The following is a 17,601-nucleotide window of genomic DNA, read 5'->3' on the forward strand; positions in this document are numbered from 1 at the left end:
GAACAGTTTGAACAGTTGACATGATTTGAATAATGTCCAAACTTGGATTTTTAATCCTTGCAGCTAGCCAGTTGAATAAAGGTAGTTCTATTCATTGAGAACAATTGGTTCAAATGAGGACAATAAATTTACAAGAAATGCCTTGATTTTATTTCACATAACAGTGGTATTCAATTCAAAAAATTTGCCTTGTGAATAAATGCACAGTAAATACTCAACACTTTCAGTTTTCAGTCTGTGTGATAAATTCTCTTTTATATGCAATAAATGTTACTGTATACAGTAAAAGTGCAACATATCCAAAAATCAGCTCAGATGTGCCATGCTTGCAGCAGTCAACTCATTATCTGACATTACCTTACATACAACTGGTCCAATCTCTAACCATATACAGTGCACTTCACAAATAATATCTGCTACAACTGTATGTCAGTTTAAAACTCATAAATACCCTCACCCCAACACACACGCGCACACACATTCTTTGACTGCAGTGAAGGAATACAGTGAGTTTCTGGTAGATTGTCCCACTGGCCAGCCTATCCACTGAGTGATGAAAACAGACACCAAAATCATCCATGGTCCCTGGTAGATTGTTGATTCTGTGGTCCATGCTAACACTTTAGCATACACTATGTTGAGTGATAGTAGGCTCCATGTTAACACTTAGCATACACTATGTTGACTGATAGTAGGCTCCATGTTAACACGTAGCATACACTATGTTGAGTGATAGCAGGCTCCATGTTAACACTTAGCATACACTATGTTGAGTGATAGTAGGCTCCATGCTAACACTTTAGCATACACTATGCTGAGTGATAGTAGGCTCCATGCTAACACTTTAGCATACACTATGTTGAGTGATAGTAGGCTCCATGCTAACACTTTAGCATACACTATGTTGAGTGATAGCAGGCTCCATGCTAACACGTACACTATGTTGAATGATAGTAGGCTGCATGCTAACACTTTAGCATACACTATGTTGAGTGATAGTAGGCTGCATGCTAACACTTTAGCATACACTATGTTGAGTGATAGCAGGCTCCATGCTAACACATACACTATGTTGAGTGATAGTAGGCTGCATGCTATCACTTTAGCATACACTATGTTGAGTGATAGTAGGCTGCATGCTAACACTTTAGCATACACTATGTTGAGTGATAGTAGGCGGCATGCTAACTTTAGCATACACTATGTTGAGTGATAGTAGGCTGCATGCTAACACTTTAGCATACACTATGTTGAGTGATAGTAGGCTGCACGCTAACATTTTAGCATACACTATGTTAAGTGATAGGCTCCATGTTAACGCTTAGCATACACTATGTTGAGTGATAGTAGGCTCCATGCTAACACTTACACTATGTTGAGTGATAGTATGCTCCATGCTAACACTTTAGCATACACTATGTTGAGTGATAGGCTGCATGCTAACACTTTAGCATACACTATGTTGCGTGACAGGTACTACTTTGACTTCTTGTGGAAACAGGGAAATTAGTTCCTTATAGTTCAAAACAGTAGGCCTACGTTTTAGATCATATTTTCTATACATTTTACAAAGCTCCTACACAAAACTGCAAGACTTGGCCTCTTACCATTTAGCTTACATGTTCTCATTGTAATCTAAAGCCAATATCACTCAACATGGTGTATGCTAAATTGTTAGAATGGAGCTCTGGAGCAAATGATCTACCAGGGTCACATGGATGAGTTTGGTGTCGACGTTCTCATTACTCAGCAGATAAGTTGACCAACTGGACAGTCTCCCAAAAACTTGGTGCATTCCTTAAACATTCTTAATAACAAAATCAGTAGGATTTGTACCTAGAGACCATATTTGCTCCTGTCTTTATTCACTACCTGAACAATCTCCCAAACACACACGGTAAGGACAGGGTTTGAAGAGCGGATTGCAGCATTAGTGAAGCCACTCAGACAAACCTGAGAGAGAGAGAGAGAGCAGTCGAGTCAGTCAGTCTTCTCTCTGAACTGCTTTCGCCCATACAACTCAAAAGTCTTTTGGTTGGTTTATAACGCACAGTGAGCGTGACGAGTACAGGGGGGGAAAAAGGAGGACAGGATGGATGAGCTAATGATGACAGAAATGACAGGAAATGCGAGCTACTGTTTCAGAGCAGGATGCCTGAAGAGTTGGATTTCTCAATGAACTGATGCTTTTAGGAGGGCAACATAAACGCCAAGAGGGAGGGACTAGAAGATCCACACCAACAGGAGGCTACGACAGGAAGAGAAGTTGAAAACGTTAAGGAAATGGACCTGACTCTTTCTGACGTTTTTCTGATTATCATACTATGCCGGTCACTTTAAGACCATGTGAATAAACGGCAACTTTCAAGATTTTATCATGCCCCTGTGTACAGAAACATGTCTTCATCACGACATACAGGAAACATAACAATAAAGGAATTGTCACTGCAAGTTGCTTCATAATCCATCCATCTGGAAACCTTCTAATCGAAAGTTTTACATGAATCGGGGTGAGCGATTTGTGATTGTGGAGTCTTTTCACCTGAGTGGACATCAATTTGATTCGGTGGATTATTCTGCTGTGGGGTTGGAGTCAATTCACTCTCAATTCAAGAGGTGGATTCTAGGATTAGACATATATCTGGCCGGTATTCCAACTTTTATGAAGCCATGTTGTCCACCTCTGATATGACGGAGGTTTCTCCCTGACCACAGCTACATTAAGAGTCTGGAAAACCTTACGTGAAATTTTACTTGCCTTGTACATTTTATTTATTCATTTTATTCTTCAATGTTTTCAGAAACTTCAAGGCAGTAATGTAACCCAGAGTTTCCCCTATCGCTGAATCCTACCTTAAAGAGCTGCTAACCATATAAGAATTTCATTATCCTGGATTTCAATGGAGAGTTTCAGTGTCCCATGATGGTCTGAATGCTGTTTCGGAAATTCAGAGCCTTTTCCGCCCTGACAGGAATACAATTCTGGGGGGGAAACACCGCATCCTTGTAATTTTTTTGGCTTGAAAATAGTTCAATGTAAAGATACTAAATAACAAAATATCAGCTATTGGTGACTTCAACCCAAAAAATATCGGTCTCTGTGTCAACCTTCAAAAACATACTGTATATTGGTCGAATTCTATTTCCATTAAAAAGATCCTCATATAAACGAAGAATAAATGAACGATTAATGAGGCATTAGCCATTTCAATTTCCCTACTTAAAGTGATTTACGTAAAAGCAACTGACAACCAAAGGGCACTGCTATGAATACTCAGTAGCATCCTGGAACACAACGGGTCAGACGTCATGTGAAAAACACACCAAGCCTGATTAAAAGTATGCAAACAGAGGAAATGGAACTAAAACAGATGGAGGGAGTAGAAGTGGAATACAAGTACTATAACTGGAGGTTGTTGCGTCTTTTTCGAATTGGATTTTTTTTTTTTTTTTTTGTCTCGTTTCAACGTAAGAGGTTGGTAGAGGACCAGCAGCCCGGCCGCCTGCCGCCGCCGTAGTTGTCAGGGTCTCTGGCGAGGAGCTTTGGGGCTCAGTGAGCTGCGGGGGTTCCCCCTTTGGAAGGTGGCCGCGACGGCAGCCACCGAACGGCCGACCGGGAGCACCCCCCCCCCCCCGCTTTAGTGCTTGAAGTCCGTTATGTCCGGCACTCGCCTCCCCGGCGGCCTAGTTGACGCGGATGCCCGAGATGAAGGGCAGCCCGGTGGAAACCTTCTTCTTGTACTCCACGTAGTCCTCCCCGAAGAAATGGATGAGGGAGAGCTCCTCCTCTTCGATCCGCTCGCGGAAGAAGCGCCAGCTGGCTAATGTGTAGCCCAGTATGCACACCGGGTTACACAGCATGATCTGCAACATTGTGAAGGTAAGTCACGGTCAGCAAAAAAGCAAATGTATGGCTTCAAGATACATTACAAGATCAGATTAAACTTTAATGACCGGTGGGGGGGGGGACTGGGTTGTTGCAGCAGAAAAAGTAATGGGATACAGCCAAGACAAATAGAATATAAATATGAACATAGAAAATGGGTCGTACTAGAACTATAAAAATGAAAGATATGAAATATGGGTAACACTTTACAATAAGCGTCACTAAGTTAAGGATTAGTTTATGCTTAATAAGCATTAACTAACCCTTAATTAACAGTTAACTAATGTGTCTGGTAGGGCTGAACAATTAATCGAAATTTTATCGAAATCACAATATGGCCTACTGCAATTTTTAAATCGCAGGAGGCGCAATATTTGTTAAAGGTGAAATGTGTCAAAATACCATTTTAAATTAAACATTGTGGTGCTGCAGAGATGTCCTGGCCTACACATCATATTCTACAGACTTAAGAAAACATCTTTGTTTGGTACAGATCCCCGCAAAAATCACACCATAATCATTCTAATACGTTTTTCAATGAAAATGAGAATAATGATGTAAAAATTCCCTCTAATATCACAAATCATATCGCAATTGCAATATCAGTCAAAATAATTGCAATTAGATATTTTTTCAAAATCGTTCAGCCCTATTCATAACAGTTAACTAATGTGTCTGGTAATCATTTACTAATGGTGTTCATGTTAACTAAGGTATTAATTTATACATTATTTAATAGTCATGTTTATAAACTATTAAATAATGTATAAATTAATACCTTTAGAATTACACATTAGTTAACTGTTAATTACGCATTAACTAACCCTTATTAAGCATTAACTGACCCTTAACTTAGTGACCCTTATTGTAAAGTGTTACCAAAATATGAGTTAGAGCATTTTGAGAGTGCAAAACCATGGCAGTAGAGCACATTGAGACAAAGAAATGGAACAACTTGTAGCGTGTGCCCCAGTAGTGCCTCACCTGTGTCCCTATGCTCCAGTAGAACCAGCCTACGTAGGAGGGGTGTCTGAAGTAGGAGTAGACCCCGCTGGTGACCAGCACATGGCTCTGGGCCTTCTCGTTCTGTACGATGTGGTTGAAGTTGGAGCCGGCCGTCAACATGGCCGCCTTGCGCAGGCCTTCTCCACACAGCACCATCAGCAGGCCCGCCACACTGAGCCAGTTCAGGTGCTTCAGCTCTGGGAAAAGGGATACAGATTTAAAAAAAAAAACAAAAAAAACCCAATATAAATAAATTACACTGATGTTGCTTTTATTAATATATCTTTAAAGGATAGCGCTGGTGTTTTTTAATGCATTTCTTACCGTCAACAAATCCTATGAAAATAACAAAATCAACAATGCATTTGCTCTATTCCCATTACTTTCAGACTTCCCTTTTTAGCCTTCAACCCAGAAGTCATTGTCTCCAATTGTAAGCTAAAAACCTTTAAATACAGCTCACAAAGACATAGTCAGGCTGTTGTAGTTATTACCAAATCAAATTCAAATGGGAACAAATTCTTCATTATGCCGGGGACTGTTTTCGGTGCTATGGAACTACTTTCCTGAGATGGAAAACATGTTTATGCCGGCTTATTAAGTTGTTTGAGGAAAAAGTCGGCCGGCCCAGTGCATTGTGATGATAAAATATGCTGCCAGAGCAACAGCATGGCTCTGTGACGTGTTTTTAATCGTTTTTTATTAGTTCTATGGCTGCTGAGACATGGCTTTATTGGGCATCGGCTACATGGACGAGACTTGTTAGCAAAACAAATTCATTGCTGATTTTGTTATTTTCATAGGATTTGTTGACGGTAAGAAATGCATTAAAAAACACCAGCCTTATCCTTTAAATGTAACCATTTTCACACCAAAAAATTATATTCTGTGTTATATTCCGTGTTAGTTACATTTTCAACAAAGTACAGTTATGCGTTTACCACAGAACTGTATGCTTGACAGGTCTCTGGAACAGAATTTAGACGGTCATGGGACACTAAAACTCTCCACTCCAACTATTCACTGTTTTTATGTAGCTGTGGTCAGGAAGGAACCTCCACCATGTTGGCTGCATTTCAGAATTGGGCGAACCAAATGGTCTAGGGCCAGGTTAAAGCCATAATATGAAGTTTGGTTGTGATTGGTCAAAGTGGACATGACTTAGGACATGATAAACGCATATGAAACTTGTAGAACTGTTGAGAAACTCAATCTTGAATATAAGCTAGATGCCAAATGTCATGCAAATCTGAAAAGCTAGGCCGAATGACTTTGACTGTTGAGGCAGACATCTTTGATACCAATGTTACTACAAAATACAGTATGAAAAATATGAATAATTAAAATAAATTTTTAATTCATTTTCTTCTTCTCTAAATTTCCATCCTGTTCAGGGTTTAATAAAAATATAATTGCTGTGTGAAAACACACTATGAAGGGCCATTTCTAAAAGACAATGCCCAAATGGGAGCAACTGTTACATATTGTTTCCTAATACAAGGTATATTAGGAATATCATGGATAGACCGGTTTCATGTTTGTAAACACTGGGAGCTCTGCATGCAACCCTGGGGCAGTAAATCATGTGCCTATGCCTCTGCCACTGAGAAGCTAAAAATACATGTATGTTTTTCCAACAGCAGTATAATGTAAGTGCACTCACTTTACTTTCAGACACATGCTGGCAATACTATAGCACCGTGGTTCTCAACGTGGGGTCCGGGGACCACCAGGGGTCCTTGAGGAGGTTCCAGGGGGTCCCCAGCAAACTGATGAATTGTTAAACTTCACCATTATTTCATTTACAAGATGTTAACGCAATTAGAGAATGAAGAAGAATGACTATCATAGTTTTAGATCATAGGTAGAGAGTGTTATCTCTCTACCTACAATACAGATAGTCATGGAATTCTGGACAACTTATCTAACAATAAAAGATTTGGGTTGAAGAGACAAAATCTTATCAAATGGGGGTCCGTGGCCCTAATGTGGACTAAATCAGGGGTCCTTGATATGAAAAAGGTTGAGAATCAGTGCTATAGCAAACACAACATCTCTGTGTGTAAAGACTGCAATGCAAATGAGACAGAGATGAGAAACAAACCTGGAACCATGAGTTTCTCCACGGTGAACTCCAGCCATGACGAGGCTGCGGCCAGGGTGTACTCCACACTGTGGTTGAGCAGGAAGGAGTCCAGCGACAGGCTGCGAGGGTTGATGATGGCCGTCACCAGGTACTCCGAGTAGTGGAAGAATGACAGGGAGCACATGTACCTGCCAAGGTTATTGCAACAAGTTAAGGCTGTACTAGGCAAGAGTTTTATGTAAGGGATGTAGGATAGAAAGACTTGCATATTGCCCCTGTGAACCATTGGATTCCACTAGACACACCGCTTTCACTGTAGATAAGGACAAGTAACTAATCCATAATCCATGACAGACTGTATTATATCGCCCCCCCACCACAACAACCACCGCCAAAAGTTAATTGTCAACCTCCAGTAGGGCTGAATGATTTTGAAAAAATATCTAATTGCGATTATTTTGACTGATATTAAAGGGAATTATCATTTTTACATCATTATTCTCATTTTCATTGAAAAACGTATTAAAATGATTATGGTGTGATTTTTGCGGGGATCTGTACCAAACAAAGATGTTTTCTTAAGTCTGTAGAATATGATGTGTAGGCCAGGACATCTCTGCAGCACCACAATATTTACTTTAAAATGGTATTTTGACACACATTTCGCCTTTAACAAATATTGCGCCTCCTGCGATTTGAAAATTGCAGTAGGCCATATTGCGATTTTGATAAAATTTCGATTAATTGTTCAGCCCTATACTGAATATATTCTGATACTGTAAAGAGTAATATTGAGTAATGACAGATGCCGGTATGTCAAAATGTCTTCCACATATGTATTCCATATAAAGTGTCAATATTTCCCTAGACAAAAGACAAAGTAAAAAGCCTTGACAGATTTCCTGCATGGCAGTTGTGCAAGGGTCATTTACCCATGGAGTCCTTCCATACTGTGTGTTTCAAATGATGGACTAATAAACAGTGAATGCAAATAAGATAAAAAACCCATACACCCCTCTCACTCCACTGAACAAGAAAACTCTAAACGTATGTACAAACGGTAAATTGGAATCTGACTGTGTAGCTACATACCAGCCAAAATGTGTCCAAGTGGTTTGGGAGAAGCTTATGATTAAGCCACAGCCAAAGGTAACACCAAGAAAGCAGGCTCTCACAGCAACCTGGAACAAGGGGGGAGGTCAGACCAAACTAGGTTAACACTGATTAAACAGACAGAAAAACAAATTAACCAGATTTTGCAAATGTATTTACAATGAATTGTGTGAATGAATGGGTAAATGTTTTGAATCACAGAATCTGGTAATGTGTAAAATTGTGTCAAATGCCAAACTTGGTGCCAAGCCATGGATGGAGAAAGGAGTTCTACATAGTGGGGAAGCTGGATCTTGTGTTTACACCAGTGATTCTCAACCTTTTCCATATCAAGGACGCAAATTTAGTCCACATTGGAGCCACAGACCCCCATTTGATGAGATTCTTGTCTCTCGGACCCAAATCTGAGAATATTTTTATTGTCAGATTTGATTTTGTCCAGAACTCCATGACTGTCTGTATTGCAGGTGGAGATATAACAGAGAAACTATGATCAGAACTATGACCAGTCATTCTTCTACATTCTCTAATTATATTAACTTGTTGTAAGTGAAATAATAGTGACGTTTAAGAATTCATCAGTTTGCTGGGGACCCCCTGGAACCCCCTCAAGGACCCCTGGTGGTCCCCGGACCCCACGTTGAGAACCATATTTCCCCCTTCTTCTTTTGTCATTGGCTATTGAAAATTCCCGTTAAGATTTGAGGCTTTGCCCTCATACCACAGGATCAGGCTAAATCAAACATGTTTGATTTAATCGTGACGTGGCCGACTGGGGTCTTAGACAGGGATCTGAGTCTTTCAGTTTTGATAACTGACAACTTACACCAACCAATCGGTTAGGAGGACAAATTACATCAGTGAATCAGTCCGATTCATGGAGGCTGGACACTAGGCAAAGCAATTGGCTGTTATTCCCACAATCTCCTTTAACCAAAGTAATGAGCACAGTGGTTCTCAACGTGGGGTCCGGGGACCATCAGGGGTCCTTGGGGGGGTTCCAGGGGGTCCCCAGCAAACTGATGAATTGTTTTCATTTACAAGAAGTTAACACAGTTAGAGAATGTAGAAGAATGGCTGTTTTGATCATAGTTTTTCTGTTATCTCTCTGCCTACAATAGTCATGGGATTCTGGACAAAATCATATCTGACAATAAAAATATTCTCAGATTTAGGTCCAAGAGACAAAATGTCATCTAATGGGGGTCTGTGGCTCTAATGTGGACTGAATTACGGTACTTGATATGAAAAAGGTTGAGAATCGCTGTGGTAGCAAACACTGTGAACCAATTGTAAAAGTTGAGATTTTATTGAAATAACATGACCCTCGGTGCATTATCTGTATGCCGAATTTTCCCACAGGATTCAGGCAATTCGTAAAGTCGAGTTCTAGGGGTAAGATATATTTGCCGATAACCAAGGCAGCATTGACCTGCCATATTTTAATGGGATTTCGCGTGACATTCTCACACAACGGAACGCAGCTATGCCAAAAGTAGTATTAGACGTACCAAGTTGCAAGCAGGGAGGTTAAAGTTACCTAGAGCAGCTTTGCCTGGCTTATGGTTCTATCTTGAGCACACCAAGAATATCAGCTGTCTCTTTCCTCCAGCTAATAAGCTTAACTAAACAGATAACGTTAGCTAACGTTAGCTAGGTGACTTAGCTAGCCACCGTTGGCATCCTAACACCCAAGTTTGACTGATATGTTAAAGTAACTTATGACAAATTTACATGTGCTCTAATAGACATATGGCTGATGAAAAGTACTGCAGATAATAAGTACTTTAACTAAGATGAGGATGAGTGAAGCCAGTATCTAACGTGAAGTCTTACCTTGTACAGAGGTCCAGAGTATATGATTAGCAAGAGGCCATTGGCAACAGCAATGTGGATAGAAATTGCTATTTTTCCGGGTGTTTCCGTGAGATAATCAAAGACCCAGTCAATATGTCCAAACAAGGTCCTTATCAAGGGGATTATTACCACGCTAAGCCCTAAAATAAAGCTTTTTACACTTACTCTCCCTTCTAGCACCAACTTACTGCCTGCCATGATGGAAATGCTGCGCTCGTGAATGAACTGTCGCGATATCTGACTGGCAACCTCATGATTCCCATTTGCTGCCTTCAAATGTTGTCGGAAATATCACAATTGCGAGATTTAAACGCACGAGCGACCCAACAAAGTGGTAAATAGTGGAATTTTCTATGATACCAGAGTTGTCCAGATGATACATTTAGGGGCGGAGAGCATGGCAGCTGTGTCAACAACGGATTGTTGAAGTAATGTATTCAACATTTAATAAATACCAAAATCACTTGGATGTGTGACAAGCATGACAACTTGCATTTACCACCTCCAAACATTGAAGTAGGAGTTTCATCTCTCCGAATAACTTGAATGGGACTGGAGTGCGTGTGTATCACAGTCAACTGTGACTTCTGGTGCGTTCTTGTACTGGTGGGAAAGTCCGACATCCAGGACTTAACCCGGTTCTACACCCCTACCCGGTGTAGAACAAAACATGACCTTGTTTTTTCATAACTTTCACACGTCCCCTTCATGAAATGGATTGTCATAATTTTTCTTTTTACTGCAAAAGTCATTAAATTCATCAATGAAGTGATTCACCACATAGGCAAAAAAGTGCAAAAAAAAAACAAAACGCCTGCCCTGAAAGAGGGAGTACCAAGTTAATCCCATGTCATTTTCTACCTACTGGTTGTATTTACATCATATTTGCACTGATGGTCTACAGGTAGTGTCCCTACACTCCAAAGCAACCAGAATGTCAAAATATGGTTCTATTGTGAATCAGCAGCCTTTTAGATAAGGCCTTATTATTATAGGCGGAAATATCAAACCGTTAATTTTTCTGAGAAATACTCACTTCTAATCCTAATCCTAACCTAATAATACTGCAATCAGTACCCAATTATGATAATAATTCATTTCAGGTAGTCACTGACATTATCTCATAAAAAACAAGAAGTAATCGTTCACAACTGAGCACTATTATTGTGACTATCCAGTGAGTATAACCCAAAAAAGTACACAAAAATGCCTGCCTTGTAACAGGGAATACCAATTTTTTACCCACTGGTTGTATTTACATACTTCATATTAGCACTGATGGTTCTCAGGTAGTATCTCTAGACCTCAAAGCAACCTTAAAGTAACCACAATGCCCAAATATGGTTTTATTGTGAATCAGCAACACAAAGTGCAGTCATAGGTGGAAACATCAGACACATTTCCAAAGAACAATTATTTTGCTTCCATTAGTGAAATCATTCATTTATCACAAAACAGATTTTTTTTTTCCCCTGAGTAATTGGTGAAATTTCCAACTCATGTGCCAAGTCCGAATTTGTGTTGTTCAGAAAAAAAAAAGTTCTTGGTTGTTGTCTTTTTATTATTATTATTACCAAAACCACAATGTGTAACTTTAAATGTAAATGTGTTGTCACCATCTCAAGAAAAGGTAAACTCAGGGCATTAACTTCTCATATATATAAACTATGAAACAAAATCTGGGGAAATATCTCAGTTTATTTTTCATATTTTGTCATTGTTCTTCATGGGGTGAATCAATCACAGGCATTGGGACAGTCCATGTAAATGCAGGAGCAATAGTCTGTGCAGTGCAATCCCACAGACAGCACCTAAGAAACTCAAAGACCAAGATTCCATTATATTAGCAGGTGGATTTGAAAAATGGCCAGGAGGTCAGGATGGTAAAGAAAGAAAAAGGGACACACATGATTGGCTGAGTTTGGGTTAAGTTGAGCCTCTGTTTCTCTTCTCATCTTTATTTAGGCTTCTGGTATCTGAAATTAATTTCAATTTGGTTTGAATAACAACCGGCCTAATTTTGTATGCTACACCGCGTGGAAACCCTATTCCCACCCTGCCTAGAGCTGTCAGGTAGAAAATTCATCTGATTCTCAGAACAAAGGGACACCTCTTGTGCATTTTATTTATTACAAAAATGTGGGACAATAACGCACAGACACACATCAGCTTAATACATTTCTTAATACACCACTGCTCACTGAGCTGGAGGTCAACTCTAGTGTCTAGTTTAAGAACACATTCATGCATGAGGCCCAATGAATCCAATTCATGTCCAGCATTTTAGCATTTTGGTTACACAGTTGCCAGTCTCACATTGTTTAGCAATGGTTTTTTTCCAGCAATATTTTAAATTAGATTAGAAAATACAGGGTCTGTTGATTTGATGACAAGTTGTAAAAACAGCAGTTTGTCCAGAAAGCGGAGAATGAAGAGTGAAGTGGGACTGTACACACTTCTGTGCCTTTTTTTATATGACTTCATAACAGTCCCTGTCAAAAAACTATAACATTGTTTAAATTAGGAAAAAAATAAAATGAAGCCATGTGTACATCTCTTCAAATTAAATGAGGAAAAAACGTAAAACATTTGCTTCATTATGCATTATGAATTACATTTTTATTGTCGTTGATAACATTTTCATATACAGTATGCACAGTATAATTTATTTTCTGTTACAATACAAGACCTTAAAAGTTTGCCTGATATTCATAATAGGAATCCACTCTGCCTCATTATTCAGTGTGAACTTGTCATCTTTCAGGCTGCTGTCCTGATCTCAGATTTAAGACGCATTATGTGAAAGGAACTCTTTAACGAGCTGATAAACTTCTAGGATTCCCTTAAGTAGTGCAAAACACAAGTAGTTCACAACATCTATATACGATGTTACTTTAGGACGGATCTTATTTCCGTTGGCTGCCTGAGAAAAAAGTGGAAATCTTGCTTTGTGTCTTCAGAGAAGTTGATGTTGAAGCTGCAAAACGCACAAAAGAATTGTCACGTCTCATGGGTGTTTACATGTTATTTCCATGTAAAATAGCAGATACTATAAGATCATATGAGAAGTTATTTACAACATGCAGAAAGCTGTTGCCTAGTTTCCAATGCTTGTTTGACCCTATACGCCCTAGGCCAGTGGTAGGCAAATAGCGGCCCGTGGGAAAAAATATTTGGCCCCCTGATGAAAGTTTTGACTATAATAGTTTACATCAAATCTTTTACATATTTTTTTCACTAATCTACTGTAGATAACATAAACACAAGGCTCCTGTAAATCCCAATTATTGCAATATAACCTTGTTACAGCTATACATTTATCCCCCACACCATAAAACTAAGGCTGCTATTTGAACAGTGCATGGTGCTGAAATTAAACCTACCAGAAATTAAAGTTTAATGTGTGAATTCTAACAACTGTTTTAATTCCACAGCTTTAGCCTATATAACCATAACAGATTTGTTCTTCACAAACACAAATGGTTGGCAGTCAAACAGACATGGTGTGTTGATGCCATTTATTCCCCCTCAGATACAGTCCTTAACACTGTTATAAATCTATTTAATCTATTTAATTCGTAAATGAATTAAAAGAAATAAATAAAAAAAACATATAGGCCTGCGTAACGGCCCCCCAATGAAAAATCATGAAAAAACTGGCCCATGGTTGAACCTAATTGCTGACCCCACGCCCTAGGCATTGGAAAGAAATGGTTGTTCACACTATTCTAAATGTACTCTAAACTCACCTGGTCTTGGCTGGTCTGCATTCACAGCTAGAGCGTCGGCGGTGGGAACTGATCCACCTGTCAAAGCGTCCAACATGTCTTTGTACTGCTTCTTATGGTGAGGGCGGATGAACATGCCAAACCCTGCAGAGGAAAGGATGAAAGACGAAGCGTGAACACGGAGGACAATAAAATCTCATTCCAACCTATAAACATTACATAGAGGCGTTTTTCATTCCAAAAAATATGCTCGATGATAAAAAAAAAGAACTTACTGACTAAAAGATGGATGTCCTCATCTTTCTCTGTTAGCAAGCTCACCACCGTGGCAACCAGGCTTTCATAGCTGTCTGTCTTCTTGTAGTTCTGAATAGCTAGGAAGAGTTGGCTGGATTTCTCCGCTCCGATGGCTTTTTTCACGTCAGTTACAAAGGTAGCATGGATTTCATTCTTTGGAGCAGGCTGTACTGCTCCTACGGAACCTGGTTCACACCAAAAATAAATGCCGGAATTTACTGAAAATCCATTCGTGTTGCATGACCATTCATTCGAGTGACACTGTGATGCACTTAAAGGCGGTATCTATTTCTATTAGGGCTGGGCGATATGGACCAAAAATCATATCTCGGTATTTTTAGGCTGAATGACGATACACGATATATATCTCAGTATTTTCTACGAAGTGGGCTAAATGTTCAGTTGTCAGTAGGGCTGGGCGATATGGACAAAATCAAATATCACAATATTTTTGACCAAATACCTCGATATCGATATTGACAAAATTGTAGGGATGACTATTGGTTTGCTTTCACAAAATATTTACACAATGTGATTTTTGATAAATAATCATCAGTAATGTGGATATAATGACTAAGTGGGTAAAGGCAAATAATAGAACAGCTAGAACAGTCTGGTAAGTTCAGAAAATGACATCACTTTACTGTAATGCAGCCTTTAAAACCAGGAAAAGACACTTATGCCATATCACGATATTACGATATCCAAAATATAAGACGATATCTAGTCTCATATCACGATATCGATATAATATTGATATATCGCCCAGCCCTAATTTCTATTTACCCAAAATAGAATCAGCGTTGAACATGCCACCACATGTACGCTTACTGGTACTCATTTATTGACACTGCACACCGGTGGAGTATAAATAAATGAAGATTGAAGACACAACCTAGCAGTGACCAAACCTCAGAACAGCAACAATGGCTGTGTGAAAGCAACAAAAGGCGGCAGAGAGAATATGAGAATTTATATGCTGTTTGATGGGTGACCACAAGATGTTAGCATAGAGATGTAAACAAAGGCGATGGAAATGGAGACGCTTTTCCAGTTCCCATGTCACAGTTGGGGCCTGGGGCCTTAAGCCTCGGCCAAATGTATTCAACATCAAGGGTAAAAAAAAGAATGTAGTCTCCCTACCAGCCTGAGGTTCCCTTAAGCCACGGTGGTTTAGGTGATGTCCTCCCTTGTTGAGTTGCAGGGTATTCAGCTGACTGCATGAGGAGCTGCCATCTGAAAAGTCTACAGCCACACCAGGTGTTCTGTCTGTAGCTTTAGGAAAATAAACAGATGCAGTATATGTTATCATTTAACTTTAATAACATTTCTGTGCAATTAACGTTAATACTGTTACGTACATCGTCCAGTGTTGCAGTCAGAGCTTGGTGCTACAGATCGATGAGGAAGAAAGAGGAGCCAGTCTAAAGAATGTGGATATTATTAGTTCCTAATGAACCTTGAGCTTATGTGGTTTTCTTCCTTATCAAACACTGTACAAAACAGTATTAAGACGCAAACAGTTTTAATCACACAAAAATGTTATTAAAGTTAAATGATATACCGCTAACATATATGACTGAAAGAGAATGAAGAATACTTTACTAGCTACGTTACCTTCAACCTGTGTATCCTGGTAACGTTATTAACAAATGTTAGGTAACTAGACAAGAGATCGTTTACCTTCGTATGGATATAATTCTCAAAAAAGAGCTTGTAGCTTTGTCAAGCTTCGTCCTCTCTGTGATTGAAAACTGGTCCACCAAAAGAACAATGGCCCTCATTTACGAAACGAACGTACGACAGAAAACTGGGCGTACGGTCATTTCCACGCAAAGCTCGGCATTTATCAATTTGGACGTCAAGTCTCAACTCATGTACGCAAGTTCTGGAGTCAGCGTGGACTTGCGGTGCAGCAGAGTAAATCTGGCTGAGTCAGAGAACTGTTAGGATTAGACCATATAGTATTCTGACTGGCATCTAAGCATATGCAGCCACATATTCATCACTTAAAAATATGTAGCCTATGGCAAAATATTGTATTTTGTAAAGGCCTACAGCGACTATGTGTCATACAGCCTACCCCTAACATAAATAGGTATTTTCAAATTGTTTGCAATTAACAGGGTTAACAGTTTTCTGGTGTAAGATTAATTTCTCTTTCATTTTGAGACATTTTTGAGGTCTGACCATTTTTTCTTCACCTAAATGTAAAGAACTGCGATGCAAGCTATTATATTAGGCTACTATTATATATATATATATATATATAGGCTATACATATCACGGATGTAGGCTATAAATTAAATATTCAAACCTCAGCTGGAATGTCGACGGCAACGCTGTTGACCGCAGCAGTGATTTCTTTCCATACTGCATTTTTCCGACTTCCTTTGATGACTTTTCAGGCTGCCAAATAGAACTAATTGGTTCAATTGGACTTGGGACGTTAGAGTTTCTATTTGGAGGTCGGAGAAGTTTCTCTTCTTGGACGTAATACGCCTCTCCATGTCGTAAACTCTGGGGGCGAGGCCTCTAAACCGAGAATATTTAGGGGCGTGATATTTAAATGACGATTGTTTTCAGCCGCCACATTTATCAACGCCCGATCATTCTTACGCTGGGATTGGCGAGATACGAACGTTTCATGAATCACACGTGAACCCTGTCCTAAGATGATTTCTGTGCTCGGATCTGCGCTGGTTTCTAAGTTAGATTGATAAATGAGGGCCAATGTCTTTGGGTGAAAGATCTGGTCGATATCGCAGTAAAGACGAAAACACTCGAGGTGTGTCTATTATTCTCACTGATAAACGCCGCTACTGCTGCGGTGTTTCCCCAACTGTGACGGCTTCCGTTGAGTAGAACCCAGAAGTGTGAAAAGGGTCTATTGACAAATGTGAAAGTGGAAGTTCTGCATACCGCTCTGCAGCATCAGTGTTTCCTTCTCCTCCTTGGAGAGCGAGTGATCAAGTTTATATCCACAGCCTTGGCCAGTCAGCTCCTGGCACTTCTCATCAAATGTCTTTTTGTGATGTGGTCGTATGAACTGGTAGAAGCCTGTAACATAGTGGCTGCATTAGGTGAGAGATCAACTGGCGACAAACTGCAAATTGAACATTTAGAAGTAAAAGAAATATTGTCTAGATGCTGAGCTAAGGAAAGGTTAAATAAGAAAAAATAAAGCTTGCAAGCTATAATATTTTACCGTGCTGTTTCTCATCAGGCATAAAACAGCAACACGTTATCCCACTTACATTTCAATTCAGTGTGAGCCACTCAAGTCACTACTGAATCAAAGGAGCTTTAAGTAACCTATTACTTTTATCAGCCTCTATCAGTGACCAAGGAACAGGTATCTGGCACACCTTACATACCTGTACATGACAAATACAGTATATTATAATTAATATATTAGACCTGGTTGCCTCGCTTTGGTTAGTTCATGCTAGGGCTGAACAATTAATCAAAATTTTATCAAAATCGCAATATGGCCTACTGCAATTTTCAAATCGCAGGAGGCGCAACATTTGTTAAAGGTGAAATGTGTCAAAATACCATTTGAAATGAAATATTGTGGTGCTGCAGAGATGTCCTGGCCTACACATCATATTCTACAGACTTAAGAA

The 17,601-nt window shown here is 39.5% G+C and overlaps 2 protein-coding genes across 2 annotated transcripts in view; both read right to left on the reverse strand.

Annotated features, from left to right (window-relative positions):
* Window positions 1-153: 153 nt before the first annotated feature.
* icmt (isoprenylcysteine carboxyl methyltransferase) lies at window positions 154-10,145 on the reverse strand. The gene is made up of 5 exons (XM_071543282.1): window positions 9,927-10,145; window positions 8,070-8,158; window positions 6,996-7,165; window positions 4,871-5,088; window positions 154-3,864 (listed from the first exon to the last, which is right to left on the reverse strand). The coding sequence occupies exons 1-5, from the start codon at window positions 10,143-10,145 to the stop codon at window positions 3,685-3,687; spliced, it is 876 nt and encodes a 291-aa protein (XP_071399383.1). The 3' UTR covers window positions 154-3,684.
* Window positions 10,146-12,092: 1,947 nt separating this feature from the next.
* Window positions 12,093-17,601, reverse strand: part of rtel1 (regulator of telomere elongation helicase 1) — a 28,070-nt gene continuing 22,561 nt past the window's right edge. The window contains exons 29-33 of the mRNA XM_071543274.1: window positions 16,895-17,032; window positions 15,116-15,247; window positions 13,951-14,157; window positions 13,697-13,819; window positions 12,093-12,924 (exon numbers count right to left, since the gene is read on the reverse strand). Coding sequence (XP_071399375.1) covers window positions 12,854-12,924; window positions 13,697-13,819; window positions 13,951-14,157; window positions 15,116-15,247; window positions 16,895-17,032 — 671 coding nt within the window. The 3' untranslated portion in view covers window positions 12,093-12,853. The remainder of the gene's footprint in view (window positions 12,925-13,696; window positions 13,820-13,950; window positions 14,158-15,115; window positions 15,248-16,894; window positions 17,033-17,601) is intronic.

The sequence above is a fragment of the Centroberyx affinis genome, unplaced genomic scaffold (assembly GCF_046629955.1).
Source record: "Centroberyx affinis isolate AG114_WGS23_722 - 3 ecotype Tasmania unplaced genomic scaffold, CSIRO-AGI_Caff_v1 ptg004278l_1, whole genome shotgun sequence".
Lineage (NCBI taxonomy): Eukaryota > Metazoa > Chordata > Actinopteri > Beryciformes > Berycidae > Centroberyx > Centroberyx affinis.